General features: G+C 43.2%; 2 protein-coding genes across 5 annotated transcripts in view; one reads left to right on the top strand and one right to left on the bottom strand.

Moving 5' to 3' along the window:
- tbc1d16 (TBC1 domain family, member 16) overlaps window positions 1-17,653 on the top strand; it is a 102,767-nt gene that overhangs the window by 56,924 nt on the left and 28,190 nt on the right. For all 4 annotated transcript variants that reach the window (XM_080447337.1, XM_080447336.1, XM_080447334.1 and 1 more), the window contains exons 7-9: window positions 9,464-9,611; window positions 11,682-11,846; window positions 14,984-15,132. In XM_080447337.1, the coding sequence (XP_080303463.1) occupies window positions 9,464-9,611; window positions 11,682-11,846; window positions 14,984-15,132 (462 nt within the window). The remainder of the gene's footprint in view (window positions 1-9,463; window positions 9,612-11,681; window positions 11,847-14,983; window positions 15,133-17,653) is intronic.
- On the bottom strand, window positions 108-7,863 carry LOC308098577 (E3 ubiquitin-protein ligase RNF216-like; the record flags this gene model as incomplete). The annotated part of the gene is made up of 3 exons (XM_080446987.1): window positions 108-1,542; window positions 6,300-7,316; window positions 7,859-7,863. The coding sequence occupies 3 exons, from the start codon at window positions 7,861-7,863 to the stop codon at window positions 108-110; spliced, it is 2,457 nt and encodes an 818-aa protein (XP_080303113.1).

Below are 17,653 nucleotides of genomic sequence, written 5' to 3'. Positions count from 1 at the left end.
CCGCCTACCAGTGACATAATCGGTAGGCATGTTCGGTAATTAAAAATACTATATTTACTTTTTTTTTACTAATGCATATTATATGTAAAATGTAATGACCACTTCACTTATACAGTAACCTTCTTTTTCTTATCTGGAGGAGGACCGACCCACTTCCATGGAAGATATGGACTCTTGTTCAGCTCTGCCTCGCCCTCCTTCTGGATCTCCTGAATGATTCGATCATCATCTTGCGTGGGGTCAGAATGCACCCAGCACCCGTTCCCGATCCCGAAGTGGCTGTCGTCGCTCATGGGGTCGAAGGGCTTTTTGCACACGTAGCACATGTTGCTGCCGCAGCGGCATATCATGTGGTTGCATCCGTCGGTCTTGACCAGCTGTGTCCCGCACTTCGCACACTTCCTCACCCGCGCTGCCGTCATACGCTCCTCAAAGAGAACCCTAGTCCTGATCTCGTCCGTATCCAACTGCTCGCACGTCTTGCCCACATGCAGCTTCCGTTGAACGTGACACTTCCTACAGCTCTCCTTGTGGCATTGGGAGTTGGGACAGCTGAACTGTGATATATCTTTGTCCAACAGGGCTGGGACGTTGCAGAATGGACACCGTACCAGTTCGTCACCGCAGGCGGCAGCAACCGCCTCCTCTGCTTGTCTCTCGTTGTATTTACGCAGGATGTTCTCTGGCAGAACTTTCTCCAGTTCACGCACTGGGTATGAGCAGGTACACCCACCCTCCATGCAGCTCAGCTCCGACTGTCCAGAACCAAAGACCGCCTCCTGAGCGTATTTGACCAGGCACTCTTTACAGAAGAGATGACCGTCTAAACACTGGGTCATCTTCTCGAACACAAACTCGCCATAGCAGCAGCCACACTCTATCAGCTGGCCTTCATGTTTATATTCATCCTCATTGACCTGCAGTGCCAGCAGGAAGTCCTCATGCTCTGCCCACTGCCTGAGCTCTCTCTGAACGGAGGCATCAAGTGTTGCATCAGTCTCGAAACTCTGCCGTTCCTTTTCAAGGAAGTACATTCTCCTGTTGAATTTCACCGAAACGTGCTCAAACTGGAAATGCAATGTTCTTCTCCATCGCCTCTTTCGTGAAGGGTTCTTCAGGGCTTCAGATAAGGTCTCGCGAGTGAGTGCATAGTGTCCCTTCAGAGCATTGAGAGCCCATTTGATGTCCCTAGAGCTGAGCATCCTGAACTCTGCCAACAGCAGGTGGACAGCCTGCTCCATGGCCTTTCCTCCCACTGTCCCAAACCTGCTGTAGTCAAACAGGTCCTCAGTCACTTGAGTCTGTGTCCCTCCAGACGCTAGCAGGATGCTGTTGGGAACTGTTGTGGCTGTTGCAGCCTCTCTCCGGGGATAGGCTGGGTTCTCCAACAGTGCCTGGGTTCCATCTCGTGGCACAGAGGGACTGGGCTTCGTATCCTCTATGCTGGGAATGTGTGCTTGGACTGGAGGGACCAGGGCAGGGGCTAGGTTGGCCCCATCCGGGGCCGGGGATGGTTGAGGGGCCAGAATGATGAAATGTGGTCTGTGGTGGGGGATTGATGCTGGGGATGCCTTCCTTCCGGATGTCCTGAATGATTTAGATTGTCGTCCGATCAGTATTCTGTATGCACCTGTGACAGTGACTGCAGACGGTGCAGAGCCTTCCAAAGAAGGGATACGGGGGAATGAAAAGACACTTTTGAATACTTGAGTGTATTTTAACTCTTTGACTGCCAGAGTATTTTCATAAAGTACTCCCCCAGTGCCAGCAATTTTCGTGTTTTTTTATTTTTATATTTTGAATTTTTCTCATGAAAATAATTTAAGGACACATAATGTAAAGACCCAGCACAATTCCGCCACTAGAGCGCAGCACATGACAGCTTTGATCATGTCGTTGGGTCTCTCTCACCCTTCTTCATAGATTAGACAAGGAAAAACATGAAAACGGATGTGACGTCCCCCCCATTGTTTTGATCGGCGAAAATTACGTTGTGATATACGACGGCGATGACTGATCGTCACCCAGACCATAGATTATAGAAGAGAAACTGTCCGTTTGTCCGTCATACCGTGTGAAAGACCGTTTATTTACCTATTTTGGACGAAAATGACTGGGGAAAAGAATCAAAAACCGGAAACGGAATCCAGGTCATGAAACCGGATGCAGATGTCCGTGAAGTAAGTGGAACTCGAGAATAACATTGAATATTAAGCAGCATAGCGCAATCAGAGATTAAACAATGAACGCGCGTCCAGCGCGTCGAGCGCGTCGACGGCCAACTGGACAAAGTAGCACTTGACGCGTTATCGCGTCGTCCGCAGTCAAAGAGTTAAAATCACCAGTAATTTAACTTGAGAAAATGTTTGACTGAGTAACTTTCAGTGGTGTAATGTTTGACCACGAGTATCTCCGCCACTGAGTGGAACTTAATATTATGCAAGACTGAGGGTATATTGATGACGTATGTTTATCTACATTTATGGGGAAGACTAGCGTACTCCGACTGGATGTAATCTGATCTGATCGCATAGTGCGTGCGTGCGTGTGTGTGCCTGTGAATGCTTGTGTTTTTGTATTTTTGTATTTGTTTTCAAACAAGATTTCAAAGTTTTTTTTATTTCTTATCCTATCCTACTACTATAATTGAAATGACCTCCAAAAGTACGTCCGGGGTTGGTCAGCACACGTCACTCCACTTGCCTCCAAACTTGCCACAGACTGTTGATCAGTGCTCTGGCTAATACTTAGGCTTCTTTCAATGTACTTACATATTGTACAGTTAATATAAAACTACATTTTAACATTTTAGCCACAGCAGCTTTCCTTCTTTTTGGCCGCAGCACCTTTTGTTCTTGGTCGCTAGGACCCCACCCTACTGCGCATCTCCATATATGGCCATATCAGTTGGATCACTGGTGCAACATAGATGTGATGTAGCTGATCGGGCCTAGATGTGAGGGCCGCGAAGCGGCCCAAACCTCTAGTCTTATTAATGTGAGAACAATGGCTTCCTTAGCATGCTAACTTTCCAGGAATAGAAAGCCTGCAGTTTCTATAAGCTTAGAATCCCCGTTGATGATGTCACTGGTAGGCATGTTTCTGAATTGTCCACAGCCCTCCTCTGAGACGCAGAGTGAGTAGACAAAAATGGTACCATTATTATAACGAGCATTAGTGAGGAGGATTATATGAAGATATGTTGAAAATGGGTGATGGGGTCCTTTAATTCTAGTTTAGTTTTAATTTGTTTTAGTGTTAGTTTTATGTTTTCTTTTATAAAATATTGTTGTATTTGTCAGGGGCGAGAACATCATGTCAAAACTGACATAGCTTAAACATTTGAATATAGATTTCATATCCACCCACAATATTAGGAGTCTTTGTCAATTTATTTCACTAGATTTTCAGGCCGCTTCATGGCCTGAAAGTCCAAGTGGCCTCCATATCTGGGCGTGTTGTGTTGCGTCTGCTAAAATGTAAAAGTGAAAGGACCATGTCATGCCGTTTTGGGACATCTACCAGCCTACCAGTGAGGTCATCAATTGGGATTCCAAGCTAATAGAAACTACAGCCTTTTTCTTCCTGCAAATCTAGCATGCTAAAATAGAAGCCATTATCTTGCATTAATAACAATTCAACAATAGTTACAAAAGTTTGAAATATTTCTTTAAATTACCAAACCCGACTACCAGTGACATAATGGGTAGGTAGGTTCGGTAAATAAAAAGATATATATTTACTTAATTTTTTAAAATGTTACTAATGCATATTATATTGTATCCTTTTACACATTGACTGCCACTATTAAAACGTTGTTTTTCATCCCCATGCCAGTGTTTTTTTTTACCTTTTTATATTGACGATCCACGGAGACCCACGGGAGCGGCGGTGTGTACACGGATGTAAACAATGGGTGTCTGTGGGGTGGGGGAGGGTCTCCTCTATCCACCGGAACAAAACTTTTGTAACCGAGATGGGCCATTTTGTTGCTACCGGCCGTTGAATAAGGCTCGTTTTCACCCCCCCAAAAAAAAGAAATCCGAGCTACATTATGTTTTCCTACAACTGTTAACACATCCACCGCCAGAGGTTAATCTCATAATGTACTCACCAGTGCCAAGGTGTTTTTGTTGTTTTTTTGTTTTTTTCATGTCGCCATAGATCTTGTTAAAATCCTTAAGATTGAGCCGTGAACGGTCTGTTTACATCCGCGAGATCTCCCTGTATCTCCCAGTGAAGATCGCGTGTCAAACGGGGCATCCATGTTTGAGTTAGAGCGGATTACGTTAAACAGTGAAATGCGAGGAGAAAAAACTACAGGAAGAGAATTGAGTTTCAGTTTCGTCTGTAGAATGGGAGCGGGCGTGATCGTCGAAACCGGATCCCAAATAATTCTATTTCCTGTCATCAAACCGGAAACGGAAGTGGATCAAAAAAATTCCGAAAGTGCACCCGGACCGCGCATGCGCGAAAAGACCGCAGCCCGTAGGACTACGGGCTCGGCGCTTAACCGTTGGATTTAACGGCCCGTAGAACTACGGGCCCGGCGGTAAATGTGTTAACATAGGAGTGGACGGAAGTGTCCTTTTTTGGGATGACGTCACATCCGTCTCATTCCTTTCCTCAGAGTCAGGGGATCATTCCTATTTATATTTTCTATGACGTTTTAAAACGTCCTCAGCAGGCATTTTGTTAAGAATCACTTCACTTATATGGTAACCTTCTTTTTCTTATCTGGAGGAGGACCGACCCACTTCCATGGAAGATGTGGACTCTTGTTCAGCTCTGCCTCGCCCTCCTTCTGGATCTTCCGAATGATTCGATCATCATCTAGCGTGGGGTCAGAATGTACCCAGCACCCACTCCCACTGAAGTGGTTTGGGTCACGTCATGTGGTTGCATCCCTCGGTCTTGACCAAGACCTAGCCTGGTTCCAGACCATAGACCCCGTCATACGCTCCTCAGTCGTTGTCTCAGGAGGGCTGTGGACAGTTCAGAAACCTGCCTACCAGTGACATCATTGGTAGACAGGTTTAGTCTTTTCAAACAAGATTTCAAGTGTTTTTTATTTCTTATCTTATCTTATTAATGCGAGAACAATGGCTTCTTTAGCATGCTAACTTTCCATGAATAGAAAGCCTGCAGTTTCTATGAGCTTAGAATCCCCATTGATGATGTCACTGGTAGGCATGTTTCTGAATTGTCCACAGCCCTCCTCTGAGATGCAGAGTGAGTAGACAAAAATGGTACCATTATTATAACGAGCATTAGTGAGGAGGATTATATGAAGATATGTTGAAAATGGATGATGTGGTCCTTTAATTTTAGTTTAGTTTGAATTAGTTTTATTGTTTGTTTTATTTTTTCTATTATAACATTATTTGTCAGGGGCATAGCTTGACATACGTCAAGCTAAAATTGTATAATTTAAGGACCACTTCATTTATACAGTAACCCAGGGGTCTTCAACCTTTTCAGGCCAGGGACCCCCAAACTGATGGGGTGATGGAGCAGGGACCCCCTACCTCGTAGGGTAGGGGGGGCTACCACATATATCGTATATATATATGTATAAAATTGTGTTTTATATGTATAAACATGAAAAAAATGGTTGCCTGCTCCTACGCACAGGTTGTCCCAGTAGTAGCCATGGTTCACATGACGCTCGTCTGTCACAAGCGTCATGGCGCTACTTGTTCCTGTTTTTTGAAAGTGTTACATTTACAACCAGTACATCTACATAAAGATTCAGATTTCAAATATAAAGTGCTGACCCCCCGGCCACGGATGTTACAAGGTCACAGGTCTAAGTACCTGTATCTTCTGCATTGTTCAATAAAATAAATCCGATCACCGGCCATTTCCTTTTTTAGTATTTTTTTTTAGTAATGTATCAGGGTGCAATACACCTCCCAACCGATAGGGGCACGTATTTGAAAGCATATGGAGAAGATTTGGAGAAAATGGCCGGCGATCGGATTAAAAAGCGTTTTATTTAACAATACGGAGGATACAGGTAGGCTACTTAGACCGGTGCACTTTAACTTGTAACATCCGTGGCCGGGGGGGGGGAAGCACTTTATATTTGAAATCTGAACGTTTATGTAGATGTGCTGGTTGAAAATGTAAACTTTTCAAAAAACAGGAACAAGTAGCGCCATGACTGCCATCGTATGACAGCTATCCCAGTAAGTGTGCAAAAGGACCATTCTCTACAAAATATGTATAAACATACCATGTTATTGTGTTACTGTTAATCAACAATTTCGAGGACCCCCTGCAGTACCTCCGCGGACCCCCTGTTGAAGACCTCTGCAGTAACCTCCTTTTTCTTATCTGGAGGAGGACCGACCCACTTCCATGAAAGATGTGGACTCTTGTTCAGCTCTGCCTCGCCCTCCTTCTGGATCTCCTGAATGATTCGATCATCATGTAGCGTGGGGTCAGTATCCCGTGAGCACCCGGTCCCATCGAAGTGGACGGAGACGCTCCTGGGGTCGAGGGGCTTTCTGCACACGTAGCACATGTGGCTGCCGCAGCGGCATGTCATGTGGTTGCATCCCACATCCTTGACCAGACCTGCACCGCACTTCGCACAGTTCCTCACCCGCGCTGCCGTCATGCGCTCCTCAAAGAGAACCCTGGTCCTGATCTCGTCCGTCTCAGCGACCTGCTCGCACGTCTTGCCCACATGCAGCTTCCATTCCGTCCGACACTTCCTACAGCTCTCCTTGTGGCATTGGGGGTTGGGACAGCTGAACTGTGATATATCTTTGTCCAACAGGGCTGGGACGTTGCAGAATGGACACCGTACTAGTTTGTCACCGCAGGCGGCAGCAACCGCCTCCTCTGCTTGTCTCTCGATGTATTTACGCAGGATGTTCTCCGGCAGGACTTTCTCCAGTTCACGCACTGGGTATGAGCAGGTACACCCACCCTCCATGCAGCTCAGCTCCGACTGTCCAGAGCCAAAGACCGCCTCCTGAGCGTATTTGACCAGGCACTCTTTACAGAAGAGATGACCGTCCAAACACTGGGTCATCTTCTCGAACACAAACTCGCCATAGCAGCAGCCACACACTATCAGCTGGCTGTGCTCTTTATATTCATCCTCATTGACCTGCAGTGCCAGCAGGAAGTCGTCATGCTCTGCCCTGTTTCCGTCTTGTGGCACAGAGGGACTGAGCCTTGTGTCCACTATGTTGGGAATGTTCGCTGGGGCTGGAGGGACCAGGGAAGGGGCATGGTTGGCCCCATCTGGGTTGGGGGCCGGGGATGGTGGAGGAGCCAGAATGACAAAAAAGGTGGTCGGTCTGTGGTGGAGGATTGATGCCGGGGACGCAGTTGGTACCAGGGGAATGAAAAGGTACTTGAGTGTATTTTATAAGAACCAGAAGTTTTACGTTACTCAAGAGAATGTTTGACTGAGTAAGTTTCGGTGGTGTACCAAACCGTTTAACCACACTGAGTACAATATCGTGAAAAAGTGATACCGTACAGTAATACAACAGAGTGGAACTCACTATATGCAAGACTGAGGCCATATTGATGACGTCTCTGTCTTCTCTATATATGGGGAAGACTGGAATACTGTGTGTGTGTGTGTGTGTGTGTGTGCGTGTGCGTGCGCGCGCTTCTCGATTATTCAATAAACCTGCATGCAAGTTTATTTGTGAAGCACATTTCAACAACAAGGCAATTCAATGTGTTTTACACAAAACAACGAGCAAAGGAGGGACATTAGCATTGTGGTAGAAACCTGCATAGACTTGGTGTTAGCGGGTCAAATTTCACCCGTGATTTAACTCAAAATACTAAAAAAATATATATATTTTCATTTAGTATTTTCTCCAACCTCATAGCTGACTTGTTATGCATTCATATTCATGTAAACACTTTTTAAAATATTATGTTGGGTTAGGGTTAGGTCATCGTTCAATATATCTTGTTTTCAAATATAAAAATGTAAAATATCATTTAAAATATATATACCTATAATGAAGACAATGGATAATGATGTTATCTAGCTATAATAGACATTAGAACACACTTTTAAAAAAAGTTTTTTTTAACTTTTACTTATTAAAAATAGTGACCTCTATACCATAGAAGGTAAAAAGTCAAAGTCAAACTTTATTTTACTCCTGAGAGCAAATGCTAATTGAGGACAAGTTCCTCTCACTCTCAAACATGTAAACATTGAATATTGACAATTTGGGGGAAATTGAGCCACACTTTTCTAGCCTCGCGTGGCCAGACAATATCACACGACACACTGCGTGGATATTAGTCTGGTCCCTATCAACGATAGATTTTTTTCCAAGGGGCGGTTACAAAAAGATCCAAACGGACTCTATTGGTTAGACCTAAACCAATCAGAGCAGTGCTTCCTTGTTCACGAACCAATCAGAGCAGTGCTTCCTTGTACGTCATTGCTCCAAATAAGGTGATAAGCCTGCCCACATTTGGATACTGGGCCCTGGTTGGTTCCGCACAATTGCGGAGGGAGAGAAATGGAATCTCTATGGAGGGGGGCCAGACCTAATCTGCCGAGGGCTAAAGTGCGATGCAATTTTGCAAAGGCAGATTCGTCTGGAACCAGGCTAACACTTTTCTGCTGGGTCAAATTTGACCCTTAACACTTTTTATTTTTTTTAGACCATCAGAATTAACTAAAATGGTGGTAATTAATTTTGTTGCGTTAAAATAGCTGTTTCTGATGATATCATGAAGCCTTGTTCCAATAAAGAAATGTAAAGGGTACTTTTTACCTATTTAAACTTGAAAACGGGAGGGCACGGTGGCGCAGTCGGTAGCGCTGTCGCCTCACAGCTAGAGGGTCCTGGCTTCGATTCCCGCCGTGGATGCTGTGGGCGCTGGGGGCATGTCTTCTCCTCCGCGTCATCAGCGCCCATACCCTAGGTGGGGTTGGCGAAAGGGCCCACTCTGTGTGGAGTTTGCATGTTCTCCCCGTGTCTCTCAGGGTAGTTAATACCCTCACAAAAACATGTAGTAATCCTGGTCACTATAACGCCTCCCCCATGAAGCCAGCGCACCTGATGGAGGGGAAGGGAACTGGTTGGAATAACGTGTTCCTTCCACGTGCTACTGTACGTCCAACCAGGGAAACTCCCCCCTGTCAGGTGACAAGAAGGTCAGTTGGCCCTCATGCATTGAAGGAGGCATGAGCTCGGCCCTGGCCTCCCTAGGCTGGTGAGGGGAGTGTAGTGCCCAGGATCACTTAGAAAATTGGCACCGGGTGAAAAATGAGGGTTACAAAATCGTGGGAAAAATCGTGGAAGGGTTAACACCACAAATCTTGTATGGGGGTGCGGTGTTCTTTGGCACAACATATTTTCCGATGGGGGTCCGTGGCCAAATACACATTAATTTAGGGGTCCTTGACATGAAAATGTTTGTGAGAACCACTGTGACAGGGGACGTGTTGTTGTGTTTGCAGTGACGAGGCTTGCACCAGCGGTCAGCTGGTCATCGCCAGCAGAGAGAGCCAGTACAAGATCCTGCACTTCCACCACGCCGGCCTGGACAAGCTGGCCGAGGTCTTCCAGCAGTGGAAGTGCTGCCGGGAGACGCAGCTCAAAGACCAGGTTGTTACATTATAGACCATTATCAGCCCTGAGCAGTGGTGGAAAAAAGTACACAAATTCTTTACTTAAGTAAAAGTACTGCAATATAGAAATACTCTGTTACAAGTTAAAGTCCAGAATTAAAAATGTACTTGAGTAAAAGTACAAAAGCATTTGCATCAAAATATATAGTACCAAAAGTAAAAAGTACTAAAATGTTTGAAAATAGCCGATCTACAAGCTCACAATGCGTCGCGATGCACCGCGTTGTGAGCTTGTAGTTCGGCTATTTTCAAATGGCCAAAATGTATATATAGGGCTGAAGTGGGTAAGGTTTTGTAATAATCAAAATGTCACTTTCCACCACTGGCCCTGAGTATCCCTCATATATGCAAAACGAAGAACCTGCGTTCCAATGGATCCAATGTTATTATCAAGCTCTTGAGAATACGTTTCATAAATATTTATAAAACCCACAGATACGCAGACATATCGACTTTCGACCTGGCATGACTATTTTGGGCATGTCATTATAGGCAAAACAAAACAAAACAAAAAAATATATAGTTTCTTTAATGGCAAAAATAGCCCATCTACAAGTACGCAAGGTGTAACGTTGCACGCTTGTAGCAAACTTTCGCTTATTTTGTGCGATACTGTCATATGGCAAAGTCATAAATAGTCCATTATCTCTTTAACTGCCAGAGTATATATAATAATATAATACAACTAAATAAGTCCCAGACTGACAGCGATTTTTCGATTTTCTTACCTTTTCAAGTAGTCACAGAATATTTATCTGCAGTATGATCGATCCCCTGATGGTTGCTAATCACAGAGGGTTTCACTGTGCTTCCGCAAAAAACAGAACAATGTCATTGCGTTCCTCCCGTTCGCTTGTTATACGCCGCTAAAAATAGCATGTCTCTGCAAAAATACGTCGCAAAAAAAGGAGGAGCCGAGATACAGAATTTTTAAGTAATAAGTTAACCAGGAAGTGAATGGGAGCAGTACATCTTTGGATCACACCCTAACCCTAACCGCACGCGGAAGCCACGTAGTCGGAGTAATGGGATGTCGGACTTATGGGCAGTCCCCGGGGGACTAACATTAAATATGGAGGTACAAGGTTTATGCCCGACAGCGACGATATGAGAGGTTCCCTCACTTTGCAATGCAGACTCACTCACTCACTCTTTACCCCTCTGTGTCTCCCCTGTCTCTCTCTCCGTTTCTCCTTCTATCTTCCTTTCAGTGTTGATTTCGTCGACTAAAACTATGACGAAAAATGTTAGTCTCGGCTATTTTCAGCGTAAAATCAGCCATTACGACGCCATCAAGGCACCGCCAACATACATTTTAGTCGACTAAATCAACTGTAGATTTAGTCGACTATAACTAGACAAAAACTAAAACATTTCAGATGACTAAAATATGACTAAAACTGAATGGAATTTTATTCAAAAGAAGATGAATAAAACTAAATCAAAATGTGCTGTCAAAATCAACACTGCTTCCTTACTCTCTCTCTCTTTATTTCAGGATGTTTTCTGATTGATGTACTTGTTTTTTCATGAGTTTTTCTTTTGTTGTAAAAACACTGAGCATTCTATGTAGCTACAGGTGCAATGTAAATACATAAGCGTTGTAATAATGTCTCTGTTAACCCATTGAGACCTGAAGCCGATTCTACATGTCTCCTAAATCTCAACAGTTTTCTGAAAAACGTATGTTTCTGTATCAGTGATGTTCAATCTTTTTCATGTCAAGGACCCCCACAATTATATGTATTTGGCCGCGGACCCCCATCAAAATATTTTGTTCCAGGGACCCTCCAGAAGCAAAGATTTTAGTTAAAAATGTTTGCTTTAAAAAAATATATATTTCAAAGATTTGCACCCATTTTCAAGATTTTTCAAAAATAGCAGATCGACAAGCTCGTAGCGCGGCACTCGGTGCCGCGCTATGAGCTTGTATATCTGCTATTTTTTAATAGCCCAAAGTGTAAAATAATGCTTTTTAGCTCAAATCTAAAAATGACACAGTTCCAGGTCTTAATGGGTTAATATCTCTGTGCACTTCCACCACCAGGTGTCTGATGAGAAGTCCTGCATGCAGTTCTCCATCAGGAGGCCCACCCTGCCCTCTGCAGAGACCCACCCGGAGGAGAAGCTCTACCGCCGGCTGGACGTGCCCACCTGGCTGCGCCACCTCAACCACAGCGGGCAGGTGGAGGAGGAGTACAAGCTACGCAAGGTAGACCCCCCCCTGTGTGTGTGTGTGTGTGTGTGTGTGTGTGTGTGTGAGACAGTAAATTTGATTTAGTTTTAGTCATATACAGTGGTGGAAAGTAACTAAGTACATTTACTTAAGTACTGTACTTAAGTAACATTTTGAGGTATTTGTACTTAACTTGAGTATTTCTAATTTCCAATACTTTTACTTCTACTCCACTACATCTCAGAGGCAAATATTGTACTTTTACTCCACTACATTTATTTGAAAACTTTAGTTACTAGTTACTTTACAGATATAAATTATGATATAATGAAACATACATTGACCACTTTAGCCCTATTTTATACATAGGCTATTTGAAAATAGCAGATCTACAAGCTCACAACGCGTCGCGTCGCGACGCGTTGTGAGCTTGTAGATCGGCTATTTTCAAATATTTAGTACTTTTACTTTTGGTACTTTAAGTGCATTTTGATGCCAATACTTTTGTACTTTTACTAAAGTAAATTTTTAATTCTGGACTTTTACTTGTAACAGAGTATTTTTATATTGCAGTATTGGTACTTTTACTTAAGTAAAGAATTTGAGTACTTTTTCCACCACTGGTCATATATCAGTCATCTGAAGTGTTTTACTTTTTGTCTAGTTTCAGTCGACTAAATCTACAGTTGATTTAGTCGACTAAAATGTATGTTGGCGGTGCCTTGATGGCGTCGTAATGGCTGATTTTACACTTGCATGCTGAAAATAGCCAATCTACAAGCTCACAACGCGTCGCAGAGCGACACGTTGTGAGCTTGTAGATCTGCTACCGGTAGGCAGCGGTTCCTAGGAGACACAAAAGAGACTCTTTGAGCCTCCTACCGGAATCGCTGCCGTCATCAAATCATTGGCTTAGGAATGCGACAAAAACAAAGAAATATCCATGAATTCAAGTCTCCATGGGGTGACTAACCGATAGAAAAAAAAGTCATTTTGGGGGTGAACTATCCCTTTAACCCTACTGATTTTACTGGCACCATGTCCATTGCCTTTCCTCTGGTACATATACAATATATGTACCATATATTTAGACTTGAGTTGGTTAGCGAGCGTGTCAGTCTATCCAAGTCCACTTTCTTTCCTCTCTCTCAGTCTGCCATCATGTATACTTTTGGAACTCCAACCTCTTTGATTGCGCAGCTTTCAGTTTTAATCAGCACCTGGGCTCTGAACAACAATAACAGTCTCTAAAGCCATGGAGTGGTTTTCGTTTTGGACAGTCTGAGTCATCTGAGCGCTTTCGGAAACTGGTTCACTCAAGTTCTTCTAACCACAGTGTTGAGGAGGATGACTCAGCAGCAGTTACTGTGAGAAAAACCTTCTCTGCTGCGTTCCAATACAAAGTGCCACAAGGGTCACACAGTTTAGTACACAACATGCTATGTTCAACACACAACATGTTCCAGTGTTAATTTCGTCGACTAAAACTATGACGAAAAATGTTCGTCGACTACCTTTTTTCACTGATGAAAACTAAATAAAAACAAAATAAATATTAGGTACGATGACTAAAACTAAGACTAAATATATTGTCAATTTTGCCAACAAATAAAAACTAGACTAAAATGTCAGTGAGGTACTAGTGGAGAAGAGATCCAGTAGAACTAAAAGACAAGTGATTTTATGTTTGGTTGCACTCGGGTGTCACGCTTTGAAAATAGCAGATCTACAAGCTCACAATGCGTCGCACTGCTAAAATCTTATGATATTTAGTCGACTAAAACTAGACAAAAACTAAAACATTTCAGATGACTAAAATATGACAAACTAAATGGAATCTGATTCAAAAGACTATGACTAAAACTAAATCAAAATTTGTTGTCAAAATCAACTCTGCTATGTTCAGTACACAACATGCTATGTTCAGTACACAACATTTTATATGTTCAGTACACAACATGCTATGTTCAGTACACAACATGCTATGTTCAGTACACAACATGTTATATGTTCAGTACACAACATGCTATGTTCAGTACACAACATGCTATGTTCAGTACACAACATGCTATGTTCAGTACACAACATGCTATGTTCAGTACACAACATGCTATGTTCAGTACACAACATGCTATGTTCAGTACACAACTTGTTATATGTTCATTACACGACATGCTATGTTCAGTAAGCTACACAACATGCTATGTTCAGTACACAACATGCTATGTTCAGTACACAACATGCTATAACATGCTATGTTCAGTACACAACATGCTATGTTCAGTACACAACATGCTATGTTCAGTACACAACATGCTATGTTCAGTACACAACATGCTATAACATGCTATGTTCAGTACACAACATGTTATATGTTCAGTACACAACATGCTATGTTCAGTACACAACATGTTATGTTCAGTACACATCCTATAACATGCTATGTTCAGTACACAACATGCTATGTTCAGTACACAACATGCTATAACATGCTATGTTCAGTACACAACATGTTATATGTTCAGTACACAACATGTTATGTTCAGTACACAACATCCTATAACATGCTATGTTCAGTACACAACATGCTATGTTCAGTACACAACATGCTATAACATGCTATGTTCAGTACACAACATGTTATATGTTCAGTACACAACATGCTATGTTCAGTACACAACATGCTATGTACAACATTCTGTGCCATGTATTAATGAATTAATTCAGAGAGCCATGGAAGCCACGATGTGGACACGGATGTAAACAAAGGCTGTCTGGGGGGAGGGGGAGGCTCTTGTCTATCCACCGTTTTTTTTTTTTACCGCGATCGTCTGTCGTTCTGTTATTGGCAGTTGAATATGGCTCGTTTTCATTAAAAAAAAAGAAGAAATCCGAGCCAGATGTGTTTTTCTACATCTCATAACATGGGAGTGGATGGAGTGACTGTTTTTGGGATGAGGTAATTTCTTATTCTAGCCTTCTCTCGCAGTCAAGGGATCATTCATAGGTCAGTGTAGAGCGCCCTCTAGCGTAATCACTGAAAACATGAAAAATATTTAAAGGACGTTTATATACGTCTTTGGCAAGCAAGTGTTGAATTTGAAAGGACGTATTTATATATTATACGTCTTTGGCAGGCAATGTGTTAACTGTTTACGCCCCTCGCTCTGCAGGCCATCTTCTTCGGCGGTATCGACCCGTCCATCCGCGGCGAGGTGTGGCCCTTCCTGCTCCATTACTATAGCTGTGACTCCACCTCCCAGGAGAGGGAGGCATGGAGGCTGCAGAAACGCTCCCACTACCACGACATCCAGCAGAGAAGGTGAGTCTTGGATTGTTGGTTCTCAAAGTGGGGTCCGGGGACCCCCAGGGGTCCTTGGGGGGGATACCAGGGGGTTCCCAGCAAAATGTGTTAATATGGCATCACAATAGTTTTAACCACTTTAACCTTTTATACTTTGGCTATTCAAAAATAGCATTTTTGCAAATCTTTGAACATAATATTTTTGAAAGCGAGCATTTGTAAAATGCAAATCTTTGCTTCTGGAGTGGTCCCTGGAACAAAACATATTTGGACATAAGTAGGTCGGGAGATGGCTTATTGTCGGTATCAGCCGAGTAACACGCGGGAGTCTGTCCCCGTTACAATGCGCTAGACCCCTGGGAGATGGATTGCTGAGGTGGAGCGCCACACCTATCCTCAGCTCCCAGTACTTACCGCACGACTTACCGCACCCAAGCCGTGCTACTCATGCGCTGAGTTGGCGGTGCCCGGGATCGAACCCATGACCTTGTGGTCTGAAGGCGAGAGCTCTACCGACTGAGCTACCCGGACATGGGGGGCCCAAATACATATCATTTTGGGGGTCCTTGACATGAACCACTGTCAGAGAGCGAGGGAGAGACGGAGAGAAAGAGATGCAAACAATAGCAACAACATATAGTAAAACTACGATGACAGAAATCACAATAATACAAACAGACACTGAGTCTGACGTAATTTATGCATCCTACCTGGGTCGTGGTTTTCCCCCCCTATTCTGAATTCCCATAGTCGTGTTTAATATCGTCAAATAAGAACTGTGTTCCAAAAATAAACAAATGATCCCGGCGGTTTGACTCTTATGGATATGAACCATCAACTGACGGCGAGAAAACGCTGATGTTACTTCCGCCGAATAATTATTTGTTAAATTTTCACCAGAAACGGACTGTATCAAATATGAGTGACTGACTATCATAAACGATACAGAGCCTCCTCCCTGACAATATCGCCGAGACAGTTTGTTTATTTTTGGACCCCAATTCTTATATGAGACGATTCTAAGATGACACAATGTTATTCTCCATAGAGAAATTACTTTACGACCCAGGGGATGAACGAGTGACGTCAGGACTTCTGTACTCAATAGCAACAGCAGTAGTAATCCCACTACATGACATCCAGCAGAGAGAGGGGGGGGGGGCATGGTGGAGCAGGGAGGATCAAGACAGTGGGCGGGCGGGCAGACAGACAGACAGACAGAGAAAGACTGAGATAGAGACAGAGAGAGAGGAAGAAAGTGAGACAGACAGATAGACAGAGAGAGACACAGAGATAGAAACAGAAAGGCAGACAGAGAGGCACCACTGATATAGCAACATACTGTTAGGATTTAGAAAACATTTTTAGGCCGCGGACCCCCATCTCAAAATGTTTTGTTCCGGGGACCCCCCGGAAGCAAAGATTTGAGTTAAAAATGTTCGCTTTTTAAAATATATATATATTCAAAGATTTGCACGCATTTTCAAGATAAAAAAAAGAAAGCAGATCTTCAAGCTCGCGAGTGCCACGCTATGAGCTTTGTATATACTATTTTTAATAGCCAAAGAAATCTTAAAATTACACAGACAGAGACAGGTAGAAACAGAAAGACAAGACAGAGAGGTAGAAACAGAAAGACAGACAGACAGAGAGGTAGAAACAGAAAGACAGATAGGTAGAAACAGAAAGACAAGACAGAGAGGTAGAAACAGAAAGACAAGACAGAGAGGTAGAAACAGAAAGACAGACAGAGAGAAACAGAAAGATCCACCGGACGACAACATGGTGATCTGTGATCTGTGGTGATCAGCTATATTTTCGGTGTGTGCAAATTTGCCATAGGGTAAATGGTGAAGCTAATAAACCACAGCGTGACTATAATAGAAACCCGGCCGGTGTGAGAGGCAACCAAAATAAAAAATGCACTGATGCACTGAAACCCATTCACCTGAGAAAAGTACACACACACACACACACACACACATTTGTATTACCTACAAACGTATTATTTTAAGACAGCAAGTTTATTAATGCCTTATTTTTTTTCTATAACTGATAAAATAGCTGATCTGCAAGCTTGTAGATCAGCTATTTTCACCCGTGTAGGTATAAATCAGTCATAACTCTTAACTCTTTCAGTGCCAAGAGTATTTTCATAAAGTACTCCCCCAGTGCCAGCAATTTGCGTTTTATTTTTATTTTTAATTTTGTAATTTTTCATTCAAATAAATGATCTGATTGGGTTTTTAAACCCATAATACAGTTCTACCAGTAGAGAGCAACAAATCGACACATTGATGACCTCGCTGGCTCACTCGCCCCCTCCCAAACAGGCTCACGTCATATCCGGTCATAACCGGATGTTGACATTTTCGACAATCGTTGATCGGGCTAAATTACGATGCGATACACGACTACGATGACTGATCGTCACCCAGACCAAAGAGAGTAGACGTGGACCTCTCCGTTCGCTTTTTATACCGTGTGAAAAACCGTGACTTTCCCTATTCTGGCCGAAAATCACCGGAGAAAAACAACG

The sequence above is a fragment of the Gymnoscopelus braueri genome, assembly GCF_963280865.1.
Source record: "Gymnoscopelus braueri genome assembly, chromosome: 13".
NCBI classification, from domain to species: Eukaryota; Metazoa; Chordata; class Actinopteri; order Myctophiformes; family Myctophidae; genus Gymnoscopelus; species Gymnoscopelus braueri.
The sequence above is the reverse complement of the archived record's forward strand: the minus strand, read 5'-3'. Positions and strand labels throughout refer to the sequence as shown.